The sequence below is a fragment of the Somniosus microcephalus genome, chromosome 32 (assembly GCF_052327205.1).
Source record: "Somniosus microcephalus isolate GS21.2 chromosome 32, FLI_Smic_1.0, whole genome shotgun sequence".
NCBI classification, from domain to species: Eukaryota; Metazoa; Chordata; class Chondrichthyes; order Squaliformes; family Somniosidae; genus Somniosus; species Somniosus microcephalus.
In genome coordinates this window covers 35966602-35990532 of record NC_141018.1, presented here as the reverse complement: position 1 = coordinate 35990532, position 23931 = coordinate 35966602, and the positions used below count along the sequence as shown (strand labels likewise).

The window sequence follows — 23931 nt, the reverse complement described above, 5'->3', positions numbered from 1 at the left end:
TAACGTTTCAGGTCGATGATCTTTCGTCCGAATAAAATTGAACTACCTGGGCTTTGAGGGCCTGCCTATCTGGGCTCAGCTTGTGGAGACGCCTGTCCTATTGCTATAATAAAAATACACTATAGAGAGATTTATTGAAGTTATGGGGCTGGCGGGGAGCAGAACTGCTGAGTGCAGTATGTAAGACTAGAGGAAACTTGTGAATGCTGTAAATCTGGCCGTGGTAAGATAGAATTTACTGATCTGGCATCATCTAGCCTTCACAGGAACTGGTCTAGTCTGATGACCCATTTCTAATACCCGTCCAAATCCAGACGAGGTGTGAGTGCTTTGGGAAATTCCCTGTTACTGCCTACGAGGTCAGGGGCTGCCTGTCTTTGTGTCTCTCTTGCACACAAACTCTGGGTGTGGTTATTCAGCCACCTTTACATTGATTGACTGCGGTTTTAGGTGGGCATAAACTCAGTGTTCTGAAATCACTCCCAGATGCACTAGAGCTAAGGGGTGGGAGAGGCCCTCGGGCGGGGGTGCATTTCACGCTGGTTTGGATTCCGGATGGTTTGGTTTCACAGTGATTGCTGTATAATTCAGTCACACAGCACAGAAACAGGACTTGCGGCCCAACAGGTCTATGCTGGTGTTTGTACTCCACACAAGCCTCCTCCCAGAAGAACATAACAAAGGAAATAGGAGCAGGAGTAGACCATTTGGCCCCTCGAGCCTGCTCCGCCATTCAATAAGATCATGGCTGATCATCGACCTCCACTCCACGTTCCCGCCCGATCCCCATATCCCTTGATTCCCCTAGAGTCCAAAAATCTATTGATCTCTGTTTTGAATATACTCAACGACTGAGCCGCCACAGCCCTCTGGGGTAGAGGATTCCAAAGATTCACCACCCTCTGAGTGAAGAAATTTCTCCCTCATTTCAGTCCAAAATGGCCGACCTCTTATGTTGATCAGGCGAGATGAAGTTAATAATAAAAATATCTAATTGTCGTCTGTCTGTGCCGGTCAGGAATGAAGAAGATTCTAGAAGTGGCCGGGGTGGTGTCGGAAGTTCCCAACAGCCTTCCCATAACGGACAGTGGTCGGATGAGCGTGTCGGTGCTGCTGAACAAACTCTACGACGATCTCAAATGTGATGCAGAGCGAGAAGCCTTTCACAAACTCTGTGAGGACTACGTCCGGTAGGGAGCTGGAATGTGAATGACAGATGAATGCTAATGAGACCAGAAGGTCCAAGTTGCAATCCCTGGCCTGTGCCGAGTTGGCTGATCTTAGCTGGAGCCGCAGTGTGCACACAACAATTGCGCTTAGTACTTAGCCCCTGTTCATGGAAGAGAAAAATCAGCCACAGTTCCCACTCCCGAGCTGTACCCGGTGACTCCTGCTAGAAGAGAAGTGTGTCTAATTATTGGGCTCGGCCCTCACAGTCGAACACTCGTCCCAGTATTTAAATCCCTCCATGGCCTCGTCCTCTCCCTAGCTCTGTAATCTACGTATGAGGAGAGATTGGGTCGATTGGGCTTGTACTCGCTGGAGTTTAGAAGAATGAGAGGGGATCTCATTGAAACTTATAAAATTCTAACAGGACTAGACAGACTAGATGCAGGAAGGATGTTCCCGATGGCCGGGGAGTCCAGAACCAGGGGTCACAGTCTAAGGATAAGGTGTAAGCCATTTAGGACAGAGATGAGGAGGAATTTCTTCACCCAGAGAGTGGTGAACCTGTGGAATTCTCTACCACAGAAGGCAGTGGAGGCCAATACATTAAATATATTCAAGATGGAGTTAGATATATTTCTTGAGGCTAAAAGGATCAAGGGATATGGGGAGAAAGCAGGGACAGGGTACTGAATTTGGATGATCAGCCATGATCTCATTGAATGGCGGAGCAGGCTCGAGGGGCCGAATGGCCTACTCCTGCTCCTATCTTCTATGTTTCTATGTTTCTATCTCCTCCAGCCCTACAACCCACCAAGATTTCTGCGCTCCTCCAATTCTGGCCTCTTGCGCACCCACTATTTCCTTCACTTCACCGTTGGCAGCCGTGCCTTCAGCTGCCCAGGCCCTAAGCTCTGGAGGTTCCGAGGAGCCTGGGGTGAGGGGCAGGACCAAGGTGCCCGGGTGGGTGGGGGGGCGGGGGGAGTCGAACCTCACGCACCAGGGGGTCCTGCCTTGGAACAAAGCAGAAATTGAGGAATAATGTAATTTAAAAAAAAAAAAAACTAGGTGAAATTTCTTCTGCACAGGGGCCGCTTTGAGTCTCCGGGGATGGACGGGAAGCTGCAGGCCATCCAGACCGTGTCCACCCTGCTGCAGGGACCCTCGGAGATTGGAAACCGGGTGCTTGAGATGAGCGGGATCTTGGAGTGCATGATCGCGCTGTGCAGCTCCGAGCGGGAGATCGACCAGCTGGTTGCCGTGGAAGCGTTGATCCACGCGGCAGGCAAATCGAAGCGGGCCTCGTTTATCACTGCCAACGGGGTGACCCTGCTGAAGGACATCTACAAGCACAATGAGAGTGATCAGATCAAGATTCGGGCCCTGGTGGTAGGTTATTGGCTGCTTCATCAGATGAAAGCTTGGGGAAGCGGTCGGCAAACTTTGCAAAAGGTCTACGGACAGCTATTTGGCCCATCTCATAAGAACATGAGAATTAGGAGCAGGAGTAGGCCATTCGGCCCCTCGAGCCTGCTCCGCCATTCAATCAGATCATGGCTGATCTTCGACTTCGACTCCGACTCCACTTTCCCGCACTATCCCCATATCCCTTGATTCCCCTAGAGTCCAAAAATCTATCGATCTCGGCCTTGAATATACTCAACGATTCAGCATCCACAGCCCTCTGGGGTAGAGAATTCCAAAGATTCACAACCCTCTGAGTGAAGAAATTCCTCCTCATCTTAGTCTTAAATGGCCGACCCCTTATCCTGAGACTATGACCCCTAGTTCTAGACTCTCCAGCCAGGGGGAAACAACCTCTCAGCATCTACCCTGTCAATCCCCCCTCAGAATCTCATATGTTTCAATGAGATCACCTCTCATTCTTCTAAACTCTAGAGAGTACAGGCCCAATCTCGTTTCATTTCCACTTCCCAATGCGGCCTGGAGACAGGGAGACCCGGCGAGGGGTCCTCCCCCGCTTCCTCCTGCTGGCTTGCTGAGTTAGTGGTCCGGTGAGTAACCGAGCTGCATGGGCCCAGTAGGTCACAGCTCTGACTCCCAGTCTGCGATGAGTTCGCTAAGCTCTGCCCGGGTGGTAGGAAAGGTGCCTCAGTGCTCCTGGATTAGGGAGGGGTAGATTGGGCCAGGGTTGCTGCTCAGGTACGTGTTACAGCACCCACTGCTGAAACATGCACATCTCTGGATTTGTCTGCGATGCCCCTTGTAGTTGAATAACTGCCAGGACTCAGTGTCTAGGTTCACGCATGAATAAAGGCTACCCGGTCTAGATGCTGTACCAGCACCATCATGAGTGGAGGGGACAAACTTGGTAGGAAATAATACTTTTTTAAAAGATGTTGAGGAAACACTTAAAGTACTGCCTCAACCCCGAGACTTCCCTTCTCCTTTGACCTATCTGATTATTAAAGGGACTGTTATAAACCTTACTGAGCTTTTCTACATAGAGGACACTTTGATTCCTACCCTCACCATCCCATAAATGCTGTACAAACTTTTACTGCCCTGCTTTCTGTTGTGGATGTCGAGCCCGTGCGGTGTAACCCCACCCTTTGATCTGTTTCCTGTTCTCAGGGTCTGTGCAAGGTGGGGTCTGCAGGTGGAACGGACTGCAGCATGAAGCAGTTTGCCGAAGGGTCGACTTGCAAACTGGCAAAGCAGTGCCGCAGGTGAGCTGGGTTCTGATATTTGTGATACTGTGAGTTCCCCGTTCTAACCACTCGCTGGGTAAAGAAGTTTCTCCTGAATTCCCGATTGGATTTATGGCCCCCCAGTTCTGGTCTCTCCCGCAAGTGGAAGTGGATTTGGGGAGAAGGCAGGGACAGGGTACTGAGTTTGGACGATCAGCCATGATCGCATTGAATGGCGGAGCAGGCTCGAGGGGCCGAATGGCCTACTCCTGCTCCTATCTTCTATGTTTCTATGAAGCATCTTCTCTACGTCTACCCTATCAAACCTCTAGAGAAAAGAGCCCCAGCCGGTTCAATCGATCTGTCTGGTTTTTTATGATACGGCTGCTGACTGCACCAGTGCAGGAGCAATTAATAAACAGCCAGAGAGAGGAGAGCGACAGGGGCAGAGGCAAAAAGTGCAGCTGTATTAACTACTCGTACAGCGCCAGTTAACGGGCTCCGTAGACTGTGAACCAGTCGAGGAGGAGGTGAAAAGCGGTGGATGATACACAAAGGCTTTTTCTAGAAACCTAGAAGATAGGAGCAGGAGTCGGCCATTCGGCCCCTCGAGCCTGCTCCGCCATTCAATCAGATCATGGCTGATCATCCAAACTCAGTACCCTGTCCCTGCTTTCTCCCCATATCCCTTGATCCCTTTAGCCTTAAGAAATATATCTAACTCCTTCTTGAATATATTTAATGAATTGGCCTCAACTGCCTTCTGTGGTAGAGAATTCCACAGGTTCACCATAAGAACATAAGAAATAGGAGCAGGAGCAGGCCAATTGGCCCCTCGAGCCTGCTCCGCCATTCAATAAGATCATGGCTGATCTGATCCTAACCGCCAATCCACTATGACAAGACTATCTCCTGAATCTAACAGAATTAGACACACGAAACAGGAGCAGGATCAGGCTACACGGCCCATGGGCCCGCTCCGCTACCCACAGGGCCATGACCGATCCGCACCTAGACTCATGTCCAAATTCCTGCCTGCTCCCCGTAACCCTTAATTCCCTTTTCTTCTGGGAAACTGTCTATTTCTGTTTTAAATTTATGTAATGATGTAGCTTCTACAGCTTTTTGGGGCAGCATATTCCATGGACCTACCACCCTCTGAGTGAAGTAGTTCCTCCTCATCTCAGTTTTGAAAGAGCAGCCCCTTATTCTAAGACTATGCCCCCTAGTTCTAGTTTCACCCATCATCTGGAACATCCTCCCCGCATCCACCCGATCCAACCCCTTCACAATCTTATATGTTTCAATAAGATCGCCTCTCATTCTTCTGAACTCCAATGAGTAGAGTCCCAATCTACTCAACCTCTCCTCATATGTCCATCCCCTCATCCCCGGGATTAACCGAGTGAACCTTCTTTGTACTGACTCGAGAGCAAGTATGTCTTTTCTTAAGTATGGACACCAAAACTGTATGCAGTATTCCAGGTGCGGTCTCACCAATACCTTGTACAACTGAAGCAATACCTCCCTATTTTTATATTCTATCCCCCTAGCAATGAAAGCCAACATTCCATTGGCCTTCTTAATCACTTGCTGCACCTGCATACTAACCTTTTGAGTTTCGTGCACCAGGACCCCCAGATCCCTTTGTACTTCAGTACTTTCCAGTTCCTTGCCATTAAGATAATAACTTGCTCTACAATTTTTCCTGCCAAAGTGCATAACCTCACACTTTCCAGTATTGTATTCCATCTGCCAAGTCTCTGCCCACTTACTTAGCCTGTCTATGTCCCCTTGCAGGTTTTTTATGTCCTCCTCTCTCACTACTTTCCCTCCCATCTTAGTATCATCTGCAAACTTTGATATGTTACACTCGGTCCCCTCCTCCAAATCGTTAATATAGATTGTAAAGAGTTGGGGACCCAGCACTGACCCCTGCGGAACACCACTGGTTACTGATTGCCAGTCTGAGAATGAACCATTTATCCCAACTCTCTGCCTTCTGTTAGATGGCCAATCCTCTATCCATGCCAGAATATTACCCCCAATCCCGTGATTTTTTATCTTAAGCAATAATCTTTTGTGTGGCACCTTGTCAAATGCCTTTTGGAAGTCTAAATACACTACGTCCACTGGTTCACCTTTATCCACCCTGTATGTTACTTCCTCAAAGAACTCCAGCAAATTTGTCAAACATGACTTCCCCTTCATAAAACCATGCTGACTTTGTCTTATTAAACTATGATTATCCAAATGTCCTGTTACTGTCTCCTTAATAATGGACTCCAAAATTTTACCTACCACAGATGTTAGGCTAACCGGTCTATAGATTCCAGCCTTCTGTCTACTGCCCTTTTTAAATAAGGGTGTTACATTAGCAGTTTTCCAGTCTGCTGGGACCTTTGCTGAGTCCAGGGAGTTTTGGAAGATTATTACCAATGCATCCACAATCCCTACCGCCACTTCCCTCAAGACCCTTGGATGTAAGCCATCAGGCCCAGGCGATTTATCCGCCTTGAGTCCCATTATTTTACCGAGTACCACTTCCTTAGTGATTTTGATCGTGTTTATCTCCTCCCCCCCCCATAGCCCCCTGCTTGTCCAGTGTTGGGATATTCTTGGTGTCCTCTACTGTAAAGACTGATACAAAATATTCATTCAGTGTTTTTGCCATCTCCATATTTCCCACCATTAATTTCCCGGTCTCATCCTCTAAGGGACCAACATTTACTTTAGCCACCCTTTTTCTTTTTATATAACTATAAAAACTCTGACTATCTGTTTTTATATTTTTTGCTAATTTACTTTCATAATCTATCTTCCCTTTCCTAATCAATCTTTTTGTTATTTTTTGCTGTCTTTTAAAGTTTTCCCAATCCTCTATCCTCCCACTAGATTTGGCTACCTTATATGCCCTTGTTTTTAGTCGAATACTATCCTTAATTTCTTTACTTAGCCACGGATGGCTGTCTTTTCTTTTACACCCTTTTCTTCTCAGTGGAATATACTTTTTTTGGAAGTTGTAAAATAACTCCTTAAATGTACACCACTGATCGTGTATCGTCTTACCCTTTAATCTATTTTCCCAATCCACTTTGCTCAATTCTGCTCTCATACCTTCATAGTCTCCTTTATTCAAGCTTAGCACGCTTGTTTGAGATACAACCTCCTCACCCTCTAATTGAACATGGAATTCAACCATGTTATGGTCACTCATTCCAAGGGGATCCTTTACTAGGACATTTTTAATTAATCCTGTCGCGTTACACAGGACCAGATCTAAGGTTGCTTGCCCCCTGGTCGGTTCAGTTACATACTGCTCAAGAAACCCATCCCTAATACACTCAATGAACTCATCCTCAAGGCAGCCCTGCCCAATTTGATTTGTCCAGTTAATATGATAGTTAAAATCCCCCATAATTATAGATGCTCCCTTATTACAAGCCTCAACTATTTCCTGATTGATACTCCGTCCAACCGAGTTGCAACTGTTCGGAGGCCTATAGACTACGCCCACTAGTGTTTTTTTCCCCTTATTATTCCTTATCTCCACCCAAACTGTTTCATTATCCTGATCTTTTGACCCAATATCATTTCTCTGTATTACAGTGATTCCTTCCTTTATTAACATAGCCACCCCACCTCCCCTTCCTTCCTGCCTGTCCTTCCTGATCGTTAAATAACCTGGTATGTTTAATTCCCAGGCATTGTCACCCTGCAGCCATGTTTCTGTAATGGCCACAAGATCATACCCATATGTAGCTATTTGTGCCATTAACTCATCTATTTTGTTACGAATGCTATGTGCATTCAGATAGAGAACTTTCAAATGTGTTTTTTGACACTTAGTTCCTGCTTTTGCCCTTTTTATTACTTTACCTTTTACTCCATACCTTCTGCCCCTTCCTGACACGCTCTGGTTTTTCATTTCCCCACTGCTACCTAAGTCTATGACCTTCTCTGTTGTCATTTTTATTATTTGTTCTCTAGGAACCTCCCCCCCCCACTAGTTAGTTTAAAGCCCTCTCTACAGCCCTAGTTATATGATCCGCCAGGACCCTAGTCCCAGCACTGGGCAAGTGAAGCCCATCCCAACGGAACAGCTCCCTCCTGCCCCAGTACTGGTGCCAGTGTCCCAGGAAGCAAAACCCATTTCTCCCACACCAGTCTTTGAGCCACGCATTTAACTCTCTGATTTTATTTGTCCTAGCCAAATTCGCTCGTGGCTCAGGTAATAATCCAGAGATTATTACCCTTGAGGTTCTGTTTTTTAATTTGACCCCTAGCTGCTCATACTCCTTTAACAGAACCGGCTTCCTAGTCCTATCTATGTCGTTTGTACCAACATGGACCACGACGACTGGATCCACCCCCTCCCACTGCAAGTTTCTTTCCAGCCCAGAGGAGATGTCCTTAACCCTGGCACCGGGTAGGCAACACAGCCTATGGGACTCTCGCTCTTGGCTGCAGAGAACTCTTATCTATCCCCCTAATAATACTATCCCCTACCACTACAACATTTCTATTTACTCCCCCCTCTTGAATGGCCCCCCGTTCCACGGTGCTGTGGCCAGGTTGCTCATCCTCCCTGCAGCCCCTGCTCCCGTCCCCACAGGGAGTAAGAACCTTGAACCTGTTGGTCAAGAGCAAGGGCTGCGGCTCCTACAACACTACCTCCTGGTTCCCCGTACCTGCCTCACTCGTAGTCACACCGTCCTGACCCTGGCCATGGGCTACATCTGAATTAATTAACTTCATAGGTGTGACCACCTCCTGATACACAGAGTCCAGGTACTTCTCCCCCTCCCTGATGTGTCGCAGTATCTGAAGCTCAGACTCCAGCTCATCAACACGGAGCTGGAGATCCTGTAGCAGCAGACACTTGTCACAGATGTACTCACCGTTAGCCTCAATGGGGTCTACCGGCTCCCACATCTCGCAACAGTAACACATCACCTGCTCCATTCTATGTAATTAATTTAACACATTTTTATTGTTAGTTATGGACACCCTCTTCCCGATTATAGATGCTAGTATCCCCTTTAATTAATTGGATTTAAATTAAATCAATCCCTCTAATTACACCAGTTAAATGGTTTACCAACTGTCTCCACTACAGCACAGAGACCCTAGAAAAAAACTGCAGAATTTAAGATTGTAATAAAAAGAATAAATACTCACCAACCAATCACTTACCTCCTTCCTGGTGACGTCACACTTCGATTACTTTTTACCTCTCTCCCCTGCTGTTCAATTGGTTGGGCCTCGCCTCGCCCCTCCTTTTAAAGTTGCTGCGCTGCCTCTACCTCACGCAGGTCCGCTCTGGTCGGGCGTCGCTGCTCACTGCACTCCCAGGTCAGCCGCTGTGGTCGGGCCTCGCCTCGCCCCTCCTTTTAAAGTTGCTGCGCTGCCTCTACCTCACGCAGGTCCGCTCTGGCCGGGCGTCGCTGCTCACTGCACTCCCAGGTCAGCCGCTGTGGTCGGGCCTCGCCTCGCCCCTCCTTTTAAAGTTGCCGCGCTGCCTCTACCTCACGCAGGTCCGCTCTGGTCGGGCGTCGCTGCTCACTGCACTCCCAGGTCAGCCGCTGTGGGTGAAGAAATTCCTCCTCATCTCTGTCCTAAATGGCTTACCCCTTATCCTTAGACTGTGACCCCTGGTTCTGGACTCCCCCACCATCGGGAACATCCTTCCTGTGTCCAGTCCTGTTAGAATTTTATAAGTTTCAATGAGATCCCCTCTCATTCTTCTAAACTCCAGTGAGTATAAGCCCAATCGACCCAATCTCTCCTCATACGTCATTCCTGCCATCCCAGGTATCAGCCTGGTGAATCTTCGCTGCACTCCCTCCATGGCAAGAACATCCTTCCTCAGATAAGGCGACCAAAACTGCACACAATACTGAAGGTATGGTCTCACCAAGGCCCTGTACAACTGCAGTAAGACATCCTTGCTCCTGTACTCGAACCCTCTCGCTACGAAGGCCAACATACCATTTTACTTCTTAACCGCCTGCTGCACCTGCATGCTTACCTTCAGCGACTGGTGCACAAGGACACCCAGGTCTCGTTGCACTTCCCCTTCTCCCAATCTATTGCCATTCAGATAATAATCTGTCTTCCTGTTTTTGCCACCAAAGTGGATAACCTCGCATTTATCCACATTATACTGCATCTGCCATGCATCTGCCCACTCATCCAACCTGTCCAAATTGTACTGGAGTTTTTCGGCATCCTCCTCACAGCACACACGCCCACCCAGCTTTGTGTCATCTGCAAACTTGGAGATATTACATCTAGTTCCCTCGTCTAGATCATTAATATATATTGTGAATAGCTGGGGTCCTAGGACTGATCACGCTGCTGTTCTACTCTCGTCAGGTGGTTATGCAACGACTCTATTCAGTCCAGCATGCGACGCTGGGCAACGGAGGGACTGGCCTATCTGACCTTCGACGCTGATGTGAAGGAGGAGTTTGTGGAGGACCAGCCTGCAGTGCACGCGATGTTTGAGCTGGCGAAGGTAAGCAGGCAATTAAGCGACCGGCACAGGGAAGAATGGAAGCCGTGTGAGGTCGATGGTCTGTATCCCAGCCTCCAGCCGCACCACTTGGATGGTCGGAGCCATTGTGACGCGGTGAATGTTTAACCCTTCACGCGTTTGGCTCTCTGTGCGGTTATGCAGAGATAGTGCTCAGGTCCTCAGTGACCTTGTGGGTAAAACCACTGCACTGACCAGCAGTTCCCAGGTTTGATCCCTAGTCTGTGCCCCGTTAGTCAACCAGGGCAGTAGTGCGGGCTACAATTAGCCCGTTAGTCCTTGGCATCGGGAGGAGAAGAGTTGGTCAGCGTTCCCGCTCCTGATTTGTTCTCTGGTGGTTCTCACTGGAAGTGTGCACGCGAAATGAGGACAGGACTGGGCTCGACTGTGATGCTCTCCACACTGTTTCTGTGCTGTATATCCTATGTAATCAAATAGACTGCTAACGCTCAGTCTCTGCTCACACGGGACTACCTGGGTGAGATGCTGGAAGCTGCTGGTGCCTGAGCAACTGGATCCCAGCAGGAGAAGGTCACCTTCTGGAGAGGATGAATAGTTGAAGCACCAGCTGTACTAATGATCGATCTGTATTTATCTTCTGATCCGTACTGAGATGACTGATCAGTGTTTTCTGCCCCGCCTTCCTTCCTGTTTTGTGTACAACGATCTCTCACTTTCGTCCTTCCCCAGTCAGAAGATAAAACCGCTCTCTTTGCAGTTGCCTCGACCCTTGTGAACTGCACAAACAGCTACGATAAGGAGACGCCCGACCCACAGCTACTGGAACTGGCCAAGTACGCCAAGCAGCACGTTCCCGAGGAGCACCCCAAGGTACGCTACGATTGCTGCCCACGTTTACAGGGAATGACACTTGTTACTTGTGCTCTGCCCAGCGTGGATCTGAGCCATGCAGACTTAAAAGCATAAGAATTAGGAGCAGGAGTAGGCCACACGGCCCCTCGAGCCTGCTCCGCCATTCAATCAGATCAGGCCTGATCATCGACCTCAACTCCACTTTCCCGCCCAATCCCCATATACCTTGATTCCCCTAGAGTCCAATATGCTCAATGATTCAGCATCCACTGCCCTCTGGAGCAGAGAATTCCAAAGATTCACAACCCTCTGAGTGAAGAAATTCCTCCTCATCTCAGTCCTAAATGGCAGGGTCCTTATCCCGAGACTGTGACCCCTGGTTCTAGACTCTCCAGCCACGGGAAACAACCTTTGGGGGCGAGAGTTCCAGATTTCAACCTTTGTGTGAAGACGTGCTTCCTGATTTCACTCCGTCAGCGGTTTCTGGCACATTCTACCCTTCCCCCCCCCCCCCCCCCCCCCCCCCAAGCTACCAAGCTAAAGACTCCCCAAACCACCACCTCAATTCTTTTTGTGATGACCATAGCTTTGTGCCCTGTAGTTACCGTCTCTCTGACCAGTGGACCATTCTCTCTCTATTATGGTGGATAACAATGGTTCGGGCTATGATTTTGTAAAATCCTGGTTGCTAAGAGAACTGAAAAACGATTTGGCACTTGCTGCATTTCAGGATAAACCCAAGTACGTGGGGAAACGGATCGGGAGACTGCTGAAGGCGGGGGTGGTGTCAGCACTGGTGTGTATGACAAAGAAGGAGAGTCCGGCCCTGACAGATGCGTGCAAGGAGATGATTGCTCGGTACGTGTGTGGTCGATACAACAGCATTAATCAAACCATTGTTGCATAGGAAGCGTTTCACATACAGTGACTTACTTAGAAGTGCAGTGACCTCCTGTTATGTAGGCAAACAGAGCACCAATTTATGCACAGCAAGATGCCTCAAACAGCTACCAGTTGTTTGAGGGATGAATGTCAGCCGGGATACCAGAAGATCTCCTTGCTCTTCAAGTAGTGCCATGGGGGATCTTCAGTATGCCTGAATCACTGCAACAGGCAGAGAGGGCCTCGGCCTAACATTTCATCCAAAGGATGGCACCTTCAACTCCCATCAGTCCACTCCTGTGAGCTCAAGTCTCGGAGTGGGGCTCGAACCCACAAAGAAAGAAAGATGGCACCTCCGACAGTGCAGCACTCCCTCAGCAATGCACTAAATGACACCAGTCTCTGGCGTGGGGCCTGACCCCCCCACAACCTTATGACTGAAAGGCGAGAGTGCTACCACAGACCCAAACTAATGCGCAACACAACAAAACCGGGCGCAGTGTTTACTGGCTTTACTAAGCAGCCTGCTTTATTGCTCGGAGTTGCGATTGTTCTCGCTCAGCACCCGATGCTGTGCAAGCCGGTGGTCCCGCGGGTGGACAAGCAGCAGGAAGTTAACTTGTGTTAACCAAACGGCAGCAAAAAAGAATAGAAAGACGTGCATTTCTATAGCGCCTTTCACAACCTCAGGACGTCCCAAAGCGCTTTACAGCCAATGAAGTACAGTCACTGTTGTAATGTAGGGAACGCAGCACACAGCACGGCAAGCTCCCACAAACATTGAAATAAATGACCAGATAATCTGTTTTAGTGATGTTCGTTGAGGGACACCAGGGAGAACTCCCCTGCTCTTCTTCGAAATAGTGGCCGTGGGATCTTTTACATCCACCCGAGAGGGCAGACGGGGCCTCGGTTTAACGTCTCATCTGAAAGACGGCACCTCCGACATTGCAGCACTCCCTCAGTACTGCCCCTCCAACAGTGCGGCGCTCCCTCAGTACTGCCCCTCCGACAGTGCGGCACTCCCTCAGTACTGCCCCTCCGACAGTGCGGCGCTCCCTCAGTACTGCCCCTCCGACAGTGCAGCACTCCCTCAGTACTGCCCCTCCGACAGTGCAGCACTCCCTCAGTACTGCCCCTCCGACAGTGCAGCACTCCCTCAGTACTGCCCCTCCGACAGTGCAGCGCTCCCCTCCCGCACCACAACCTCGGCAAACGCTTGGTCCCTAAACATTACCTTTGCCAATAGCGCCCAAGATCTTTAGGCTGGGGGGCTGAGTGTGCGTTCTGTAACTGACAAGAGGACAACACTGCCAACCGAGGTTTCTCAGTCGATCGATTTGCGAGGTCGTAGAATTGGTTACAGGATTATGCCAAGCTGTGTGTTAAATTATACAGGAATTTAATTTCTCTCTTGCCCCTTACCCAGCCCATGGCTCGGTCTATAAATGTACTGCCCAGTATGGTACTGAGCAGAAGCCCCACATTTAATTCTTGCTCAGCGATGCTGACACTAAGGGTGCTACTGTAGGAGCAGTCGTTGCTGCTTGTCGATCTACCTCAGTGTTACCAACTCCAAGCAACTGTTGGATGCTGTGCCGGCGTCTAGCACTTGAGAATTTTGGTCCTTTTCAGTCACTTGCTGCCAAGTTAAATGCAGCCTTGCTGCTGCGTTACTTTGCAGCCCTGTAACAGTGAGCGGGAGCGGCGCAAGACTGAGAGCTTCCTGCCCTTTCTGTATTTCAGGGTGTTCCTGGCTCTGGTGGAAGCCCCGGAGGACCGTGGAATCGTGGTCGCTCAGGGAGGAGGGAAGGTGAGTGCGGCAGTGAGCACGTTGGCTCCTCGGCATTTTTCCGCATCGATGGCCCGTGTTTATTTATAAAAGTGCACTGCAGCCCTTGTGGGATAATGACTGGAGACAGTGGTTAGAAGACAGTGAGGTGGTCCAAGGACAGCGAGTATCTGCATGTGTTCATTTCCTCTTAAGGCACTGGGATACGATGCCATGGGTGCCAATAGCCCTGCTATGTCTCGCAAGTGCCCATTCTTCTTGACAATGTGTCGAACAGGCTGTCTGACTATAAAGGCCATCATAGCTCAACCCGATCCTGCTGTCCCACAGCACTCCTACACCCTCACTCCCAGTAAGGGTTGAAGAATAATCAGGAATGACATAGTATACAAAGCACAGAAACAGGCCATTTGCCTTAACTGCCAGTGTTTGTGCTCCACACGAGCCTGCTCCCACCCTACTTCATCTCACTCTATCAGCATAACCTTCTATTCCCATCTCCCTCATGCATTTAAGGGGAAGGTAGATAAGTACATCTATGTTATTCGCCTCAACTCTGACCACTCTCTGGGTAAAGAAGTTTCTCCTGAATTTTATTGGATTAATTAGTGACTATCTTATATTTATGGCCCCTAGTTTTGAACTCTCCCCATAAGTGAAAACATCTTCTCTATGTAGGAATGGGAGTTGTGTCTAACTTAAAGGTCCCTAAGTGAGGGAACTGTGACTGATTTTATCACCCCCCTACCAGCACCGTGACTGAGATCGGACTCACGTCGATGTGATGGCACAAATGTGCTTCCAATAACCTGGCCTTTTACTTCCTCCATTCCCGCAGGCTCTGCTCCCTCTGGCATCAGAAGGCACAGAGTTCGGCAAGACCAAGGCAGCCCAGGCATTGGCGAAGATCACAATCACCTCGAACCCGGAGATTGCTTTCCCTGGAGAGAGGGTGAGTCATAGAATCATAGAATAGTTCAGCACAGAAGGAGACCGTTCGGCCCATCGAGTCTGCGCCGGCTCTTTCGAAGAGCAATCCAGTCAGTCCCACTCCCCCACTCTTTCCCCATATCCCTGCAATTTTTTCTCCTTCAAGTATTTATCCAATTCCCTTTTGAAGGCTACTATTGACTCTGTATCCACCGCCCTATCAGGCAGCGCGTTCCAAATCCTAACCACTCATTGTGTAAAAAAGTTTTTCCTCATGTCGCCTCTGGTTCTTTTGCCAATCACCTTAAATCTGTGCCCTCTGGTCATCGACCCTTCAGCCATTGGAAACAGTTTCTCTTTAAAATCATGAAGGGTTTAGATAGAGTAAATAAACACCTCTATCCAATCTCCTCTTAGTCTTCTCTACTCTAAGGAGAACAACCCCAGCTTCTCCAGTCTATCCACGTAACTGTAATCCCTCATCCCTGGAACCCTGCCAGTAAATCGCTTCTGTACCCTCTCCAAAGCCTGAGGATTTCTATCCACTGCTGTAGGATTTTTTTAGTACTGTATTAGCGTCACAGCTTTCAAAATACAGCCTTGTTTTCTGCTGCAAAATATTCTGCAGAAAATTTCAAGTGGTGTTGATGTAGTTTTAAGGAATTGATGGTATAATGGGTGAGACACCAGCCTTTCCCTACTGGGAACCGGGTTCAAATCCAATCCGGAGTGATGGGACGGACACCCGCCTGTCTGCTCACTGTAAAGGTTCTATGTGAATGGGTTTGGATAGTCTTGATCCAGTTCCTAGTGAACACGGGCCGACAGCACAAATCTATCCCTATTTTGCCACATCACTCACACGGGTCTAACTAAGGATGGCTGGTGTCAAGAAAGCCCCACTGGTTATGGTGGTGGGCACTCTGTCGAGGCTGGGACTGAGGCACTTTATTGACGAGTTTCCGAAGTGGTCACTGATGTAAAACACTCTGCTTTCGCTTCCCCAGGTTTACGAGGTAATCCGACCTCTGGTCGGCCTCTTGCACCTTGACCGTACGGGGTTGCAGAACTTTGAGTCGCTGATGGCGTTAACCAATTTGGCTGGAATCAGCGAGAGGCTGCGGTAAGCGACTGGGTGAAGGGGCCGGGTGGGGGGGCTCCTCCAATGTCTCCGTGGATAAGCACGTCCCTTTTTAAAAATGGATGAATCTCCACCTTCAGTGCCCTGCTCCATCTCCAACTTTTTCCAGTTCTGACGAAGGGTCATCGACCTGAAACGTTAACTCTGTTTCTCTCTCCACAGACACTGCCTGACCTGCTGAGTGTTTCCAGCATTTTCTGTTTTTATTTCCTTCAGTGCCCTTCCCTGGCTACTGTTTCTATAACTCTCTTACACTTTGGGTGAAAAAGTTCCTTCACCACAGTAAGCTATTTCCCGGCACCATCTTTGCCAATTCTTACAATCTTTAATTAGGTCACCTCAATATCTCCTCATAAAGAAAACAACCCACATTCCTTAATGTTTTCGTACCTTTGATTCTTTGCGCTGCGTTATTTCTGTTGCTCCCCTCTGTGGTAAAGTGACTGCACTTCAAAAGTCTTTCATTGGCTGGAAGGCACTTTGGGACGTCCTGAGGCCATGAAAGGCGCTATAGAAATGCAAGTCTTTGGGATGAGACGTTAAACCGAGGCCCCCTCAGGAGTATGTAAAAGATCCCATGGCACTATTTCGAAGAAGAGCAGGGGGAGTTCTCCCTGGTGTCCTGGGCCAATATTTATCCCTCAACCAACATCACTAAAACAGATTATCTGGCCGTTATCACATTGTTGTTTGTGGGAGCTTGCTATGCGCAAATTGGCTGCTGCTTTTCCTACATTGTGGATAAATGCGAGGTTATCCACTTTGGTGGCAAAAGCAGGAAGGCAGATTACTATCTGAATGGCAATAGATTGGGAAAAGGGGAAGTGCAACGAGACCTGGGTGTCCTTGTGCACCAGTCGCTGAAGGTAAGCATGCAGGTGCAGCAGGCGGTTAAGAAGGCAAATGGTATGTTGGCCTTCATAGCGAGAGGATTCAAGTCCAGGAGCAAGGATGTCTTGCTACAGTTGTACAGGGCCTTGGTGAGACCACACCTTGAGTATTGTGTGCAGTTTTGGTCGCCCTATCTGAGGAAGGATGTTCTTGCCATGGAGGGAGTGCAGCGAAGATTCACCAGACTGATGCCTGGGATGGCAGGAATGACGTATGAGGAGAGATTGGGTCGATTAGGCTTATATTCGCTGGAGTTTAGAAGAATGAGAGGGGATCTCATTGAAACTTATAAAATTCTAACAGGACTAGACAGACTAGATGCAGGAAGGATGTTCCCGATGGCGGGGGAGTCCAGAACCAGGGGTCACAGTCTAAGGATAAGGAGTAAGCCATTTAGGACTGAGATGAGGAAGAATTTCTTCACCCAGAGAGTGGTGAACCTGTGGAATTCTCTACCACAGAAGACAGTTGAGGCCAATTCATTAAATATATTAAAAAAGGAGTTGGATATATTTCTTAAGGCTAAAGGGATCAAGGGATATGGGGAGAAGACCGGGACAGGGTACTGAATTTGGATGATCAGCCATGATCTCATTAAATGGCGGAGCAGGCTCGAGGGGCCGAATGGCCTACTCCTGCTCCTATTCTTCTATGTTTCTATTGCAACAGTGACTACACTTCATTAGCTGGAAAGCGCTTTGGGACATCCGGTGGTCGTGAAAGGCGCTATAGAAATGTAAATCTTTAAACAGATTGAACTTCACCACATTAAGGGGAACTCCTCGAATGCCTAAACGGGCACCACTCCCTCCGTATCGCGCTGGAGTGTCTGCCGAGATTTTGTGCTCGGATGCTGGAGTGGGCCTTGAACCCACAACCTCCTGACTCGGGTGAGGGTTCTACCACTGGGTCAAGGCTGGCACTAATTTACTGAGTAATCCCTTGACTTTTTTTTTAAGCCAGAAGATAATTAAGGAAAAAACCATTCCAATGATTGAGAGCTACATGTTTGAAGACCACGAGATGATCCGATTGGCAGCTACTGAGTGCATGTGCAACATGGTCCTGAGTGAGGAGGTGTGTTATCGCTAGATACAAACCCTTGCTGCTTTCTTTTCACCCCACAGCAGTGTGGTCTGTGGCTTCGGGAACTCCTTGCATGGGTAAAGCATTGCCTGGCGTGGTATGAACCATAGCGACTAGCAAGGCCCCAGGTACCATTCCCCACTCTCTGCTGATCTCATTGGGTGAACTACACCTGGCTTCAGCATTCCTGGGAGGGGAAAAGCCAGCCAGGCTGCCTGGCTCCCCTTTAAGCTGTGTGGCCAGTGAGCCGGCTTTTTAAATTGAAAAAACCGCGCATGCGCGGACTTTTGAATGGGCCGCGCGCCCCCCCCCCCCCCCAAAAAAAAAAACTACGGGGATCATTGGCCTGGTCCTGATCACTGTCCAGTGACCCCTGCAGGTTGGGTGAGATCAGCTCTGAGGGGCAGATGTCCTGCTGACACTCGCTGTCTAGTCTGACACCTGAAATAGTCCCGAGGGTGCAGTACGAGGCCCGATGGTGCACATGGAACTGGCCCCCAGCAAGGAGAGCAGAGGAAAAAACACTGAACGATTTTCTTTTACTCGCCATAATAGATTGTGCCGTGGATTTTAGTTTTGTTGGGAAATGAACCCATTTTTGCAGCTGCCTTGACTTTTCTGCCTTCCTGTTTGGATGTTGTTTCAGGTGCAGGAGCTGTTCCTGGCTGAGGGGACAGATCGCCTGAAGCTGCTGGTGTTGTACAGCGGTGAAGATGACGAGAAGTTGAGGTGTGCGGCTGCGGGAGCTGTCGCCTTCTTAACATCGCTGCAACCCAAACTCTGTATGAAAATGACACAGGCGGTGAGTGCCTCTACACACCCTGTGACATGAATCAGTCATTCATGAAAGAAAGACTTATGAAATAATACTGAGCAGCCTGCGGGTGGCGCTGTCCAAGGAGAGTATAAATACTCGGGCACGGGCCCAGCTTGCGCAGGACATTAACAGGAACTAGTGAAGGACACAACTAGACCTCCATGTTGTAAAACAGTTGATTAAAGCTTTGTTTAACGCTTAGACCAAGTGCCTAGTAGTTTTCTTAGGTCACCCTGCATCCTCCCTGTGCTGCACTCCAGGCTCGTCGCCCTGCCTCCTACTTACTCATTCCTCACCTCCCTCCAGCTTCCCTCTAGAAGACAGAGGCTTTTTTGTCCTGCTTGCAATCTTCTCCCCTCCTCTGCCGAGGGCGCTGACTCCTGGCTGGGGTGCAAATGCCTGTCGCCCCCCCCCCATGGTATCTTCACGTGTGAGCCGAGACAGTGTCTGTCAGCAAGATATTCGACCAAGGGGGGCAGCAGCAATGAACTTGTCGCCATCCACACGCTCATTCCAGCAGGGGCGCTGGATAGCAGTCGGGAAGCCTGGCTGATGGTGTTTATTCAGTTCCACAATCCAGGACCACTGAGGCTGATTGTAGCTCCTGCTGCCTCCCGCCCTCCCCTCCCCCGAGGCCCTCTAAATCCGCACGGTCTGGGGATTGGACCTGCGCGCTTCAGTAATGCCGCGCTTCCTTTGCGGGGGTAGGGGTGTGTGGTATTGCAATATTTTATTGATCGCGCAAAACGTTCAGGAGCAAAATAGCTGAGTCAAATGCCAGCACAAAGTGAAGGGACCCAGAACAAGACGACCTGGTGATCAAACGTAGGCTCGTCCTGCACTGTGTGTCACAAATCGACACTGAGCGGCGACTGGCACTTTGTGATCAGGCAGTGAGAATTGTGTGGAATACCTTTGTCGCTCGGTATCGTTCTGTAATTTCAATTCTTGGATGAACCACCAGGTGGAGCACCCTGTGCTGAGAGTGTTCGACTCCCCGTGAGGTCCACAGCCAGTGGAGCACCGCCTCTGCCGACAGGGGGCAGTGTCGAGATGGCAGCTTTTGTGGGATTATAAATAGGGGTGGGGAAACTGCAGCTATTCTGGAAAACGCACGGTCCACGATGATGCGGTGGTTAAATGCACAGCCCCATGTATTACTGTGCCGGGAGTTCCCAGGTTTGATCCCCTGCCTGTGGAAAGCCATCTTCTCTCAGCCAGAACACCAACTGTGCTGCCTTGTTTGGATGGGGGTGTGGGCGGAAATTCAGCCTGAGGTCCCTGCTCTTGGCCACTACCTAGTGACCTCTGCTGAAAGGTTGCATGACTACAGACATCAAGTGAGGAATAGGATTAGCCGAAAGAAGAAAGACTCGCATTTGGGCACAGCAAGCTCCCACATAGAGCAATGTGACAATGACCAGATAATCTACTTTAGTGATGTTGGTTGAGAGATAAATATTGGCCCAGGACACCGGGGAGAACTCCCCCCTGCTCCTCTTCGAAATAGTGCCGCGGGATCTTTTACGCAGACGGGGCCTCGGTTTAACGTCTCAGCCGAAAGACGGCGCCTCCGACAGTGCGGCTCGCCCTCGGCACTGCACTGGGAGAGTCGGCCTGGGTTTTTGTGCTCAAGTCCCTGGAGTGGGGACTTGAACCCACGACCTATCTGACTCGGGCGAGAGTGCTGCCCACTGAGCCACAGCCAATCGGCTATGATACATCTCCTGATCAAATAGCCCGCAGACACTAATACAATAGCAAAATACCGCGGATGCTGGAAATCCGAAATAACAGAAAACACTGGCCAGGCAGCATCCGTGGAGAGAGAAACAGAGTTAACGTTTCAGGTCGATGACCTTTTCGTCAGAACTGGAAAAAAAACAGGAAAGGGGACAGATTTTAAAGCAAGTGTAGGGGCTGGGAAGAGGGGGCAGGGATGAAAGAACAGAAGGGAAGGTCAGTGATAGGATAGAAAGCAGGAGAGATTGAGAGACATTAAGAGATATTCAAGGCAAGAAGAGGTGGTCTTGCAGACACTCACTGTCTAGGCTCACAGTCGGAGATCAATCACTAGGAGAGCAGCCAGTGTCTGTGGAGCTCCGCAGGAACTGGACGAGGAGAGATAATTGGCACGGTTCTGTTCTCTCTCACGTCTGCTCCTTTTGAAACGAATCTGAACTGCAGCTGAAAGTGACATCTTTGTGTTTTACTCTCTCTTCCCCGACAGACAACCCACTGGCTGGAGATCCTGCAGGCGCTCGTGCTGAGCTCGAATGTCGACCTGCAGCACCGAGGGCTCGTCATCGCGCTCAACGTGATGAGCGCGGAGCGGGAGCTCGCAGCCCTGCTCATGGAGACGGAGATGTTGGAAATCCTGTCCGCTCTGACCAGGGACGGCGATGAGAAGAAGTGCAAAGTGTCAGCTGCTGCCAAGGATTGCCTCGCCCGAGCCATGGAGTACGGACTAATAAAGCCCAACGTGGAGGGGACCAGCCCGTAGTGAGTGCAAACGCGGGGCATTCCAGGGAGAGACAGGCCAGCTTGCAGGCGAGAAGCACTCCCACTGTGCGCTACACTGCTAACGAATGATCTTGGGGTAATCCGTCCTACACAGTGCCTTTATTTACAGCAGAGTACTGAATATTTCGATCACAGTCCTTCGCTGTGACCAGCATCAGTACCAACAGCGGCAGGGCTTGGCTCGTGTAACATGGGATGTATAATTAAGGTATAGCGGGATTTTCCTGCAGTGTCAGTCAGTCACTTTAGGAGAACCCGTTCTCCCCGTGTGCGGGTCAGAATCCTTTACCCTTTGTTCATTCCCACCTCTCCAACAGCTGCCAGCTTTTTGGCTCGTTTCCATGGCCACCCGCAACCTCTCCTCGTCGTCGTCTCCCCCCGCCCAAATGACCCCTCCCGATCTGTGAACTCTTGTCAGTGCGAGTTAGCGGGCTAATTGGCCGTGGAGGCCATCGCAGCCGAGCGTGATCTTGTCCTCTTCCCGCGGGTCACTGGACAAGAGGGTGGAGGGCTTCTGGCTGATTTCTCCCGCCGCCCAACCCCGGGTTGCTGAATGAAGCCAGTTTCACCTCCCCAGCTGGGGTCTGCTAACTCGGACCGAGGAATGCAGGATCATGCAGAAAAAAAAAGTCACACTATTTTCTTCAATATAAAGTTAAGAAGGAACCACAAACTAGATGGAACGCTAACACAGGTGGAACAGAGATGTAGATCTGCTTCTGGTCTGGCTGGGGGAAGCTCTGAGTTTTGAAAGGAGCAGAATATTTCACTGATTACTGGTATAGTACACGGCGCCTTTATTGAATCCGATAATATTTTACACATACCGTTGGGCTCAGTTCGTTGCACATTCACCTGTGGGCCAGAAGGTTGTGGGTTTGAACCCTGTATCGTGCTTTGAAGGTCTAATCTGTGCTGCCACTGCAAGGGCCAGGGTTCAGCTCTTCAACCACGGGCCCCGTCTGGTGGATGTTAAAAGATCCCCCTGGCACTGTTCAACAGAAGAGCAGGGATTTCTACCCATCTTCCTCGGCTAACGTCACCAAAGCAAAAGCGGCAATGACCGCTCACTCTTCTCATTGTGGGAACATGCTGTGTTTACCCATAAAACCACAGTGACTGCACTTCAAGTAATTCATTAGATGAACAGCTCGGAGATGTCGCAGTGATATGGTGCTTGTTTTAAGCGTAGGTTAAATGTTTAGATTCTAAAAAGAAAATACCCATAGATATTTGGATTTAAAAGAAAATTCATAACATAAGAAATCGGAGCAGGAATAGGCCACTTGGCCCCTCGAGCCTGCTCCGCCATTCAATAAGATCACGGCTGATCTTGGGCTCAAAGCCACTTCCCAGCCCGCTCCCCATAACCCTTCACTCCCTTATCTTGCAAAAATCTGTCTATCTCCACCTTAAATGTATTTAATGACCCAGCCTCCACGGCTGTCTGGGGCAGAGAATTCCACAGATTTATGACCCTCTGAGAGAAGAAATTCCTCCTCATCTCAGTTCTAAAAGGGCGACCCTTTATTCTGAGACTGTGCCCCCGAGTTCTAGATTTCCCCACAAGGGGAAACATCCTCTCTGCATCTACCTTGTCGAGCCCCCTCGGTATCTTATATGTTTCGATAAGATCACCTCTCGTTCACAACAGAAACGTCAATGCTAAACTTGTGTGAATGCACACACTTAGTAGAATTAGTGGCTCTCTATCAACCAGCTGCCTGCGTGAGAGGTAAGATGATGAGCCGGTTTAATTATCATTGAGCTTTGTCACTTCGCACAATAAATCATTATTTTCACTTAAGTTAAATGAAGATTGAGTATCATCAGTATTGATGCCTTGTGTTTAATTAACCATAATCATTCAAAGCTCGGAACGTGGGCCGTACTGTGAGGTGATGGTTGTTAATCTCGCTGTTGCGGGTTAGTGCCTTTTATATTTAGGGTGAGATATATGCAACATACAAAATTGACGGGCAGGAAAAGACCAGCTGTGGCCCAGCAAGCCTGCCCCACACCACCATGGCCATCATGGCTAAACACTTCTTCACTCCCCTGACCTACTGCCCTGGCTCCACCTCAACACCCCCCACCATGTAATGTGCAGGAAGAGGTTCAATGCCCTCGCATGCTGGCCGAGGTAAATCATATGACTGACATTGCATCACACCGCCTATATGGGTTATTACCACACCAGGCAAGACATTCACCCACTTATCCTCCAGAAAAGCTACAGATTACTTTTAGCATGTTGTAGAAGTTTACAGCACAAGATGGAGGCCCATCACGTCTGTGTCGAGGGAGTTTCAATCAGAAAAGTAATTTAAAAATCACAATAATTGTATACATTCCCTAAGTTAAATCCTGCAGGAGGCAAACTTAAGAATTTATGTGATAAACTGTTCTTGTGGTTTGGTGGGCGTGGCCTTGATCCTGGTCCAACTTGGTGACCTGGCTTGTATGCATTGTATCACAGTCTGCATCATTCCTGAATAAGTCTTGTATATTATGCTCTCTATTACTTTTGCACATATAAAGTAATGGAATGATCCACTTCAAGGTGTAATCCTTCCAGTAATGAAACTACTGCTGCAATTATATATAAATATCCAGCAATAAAGTCACTGAATTTTGTCCTGTTGGTCAGCTTGTTTACAAATAGGAGAAAGTGCTGTGGGTGCCGGGAGTGAGGTCGCA

The 23931-nt window shown here is 49.1% G+C and overlaps 1 protein-coding gene across 2 annotated transcripts in view; it reads left to right on the top strand.

Moving 5' to 3' along the window:
• Positions 1-23868, top strand: part of LOC147097432 (protein unc-45 homolog A-like) — a 36502-nt gene extending 12634 nt beyond the window's left edge. The window contains exons 9-20 of one of the 2 annotated variants that reach the window (XM_085972418.1): positions 1019-1190; positions 2256-2556; positions 3763-3857; positions 10197-10338; positions 11047-11187; positions 11900-12027; positions 13798-13864; positions 14682-14795; positions 15781-15896; positions 17765-17882; positions 18538-18693; positions 20939-23868. In XM_085972418.1, the coding sequence (XP_085828544.1) occupies positions 1019-1190; positions 2256-2556; positions 3763-3857; positions 10197-10338; positions 11047-11187; positions 11900-12027; positions 13798-13864; positions 14682-14795; positions 15781-15896; positions 17765-17882; positions 18538-18693; positions 20939-21211 (1823 nt within the window). In that variant the 3' untranslated portion in view covers positions 21212-23868. Of the gene's footprint in view, positions 1-1018; positions 1191-2255; positions 2557-3762; positions 3858-10196; positions 10339-11046; positions 11188-11899; positions 12028-13797; positions 13865-14681; positions 14796-15780; positions 15897-17764; positions 17883-18537; positions 18694-20938 lie in introns of those variants that run through there. The other variant, XM_085972419.1, reaches the window with a different exon arrangement.
• The last annotated feature ends 63 nt before the right edge of the window (positions 23869-23931 follow it).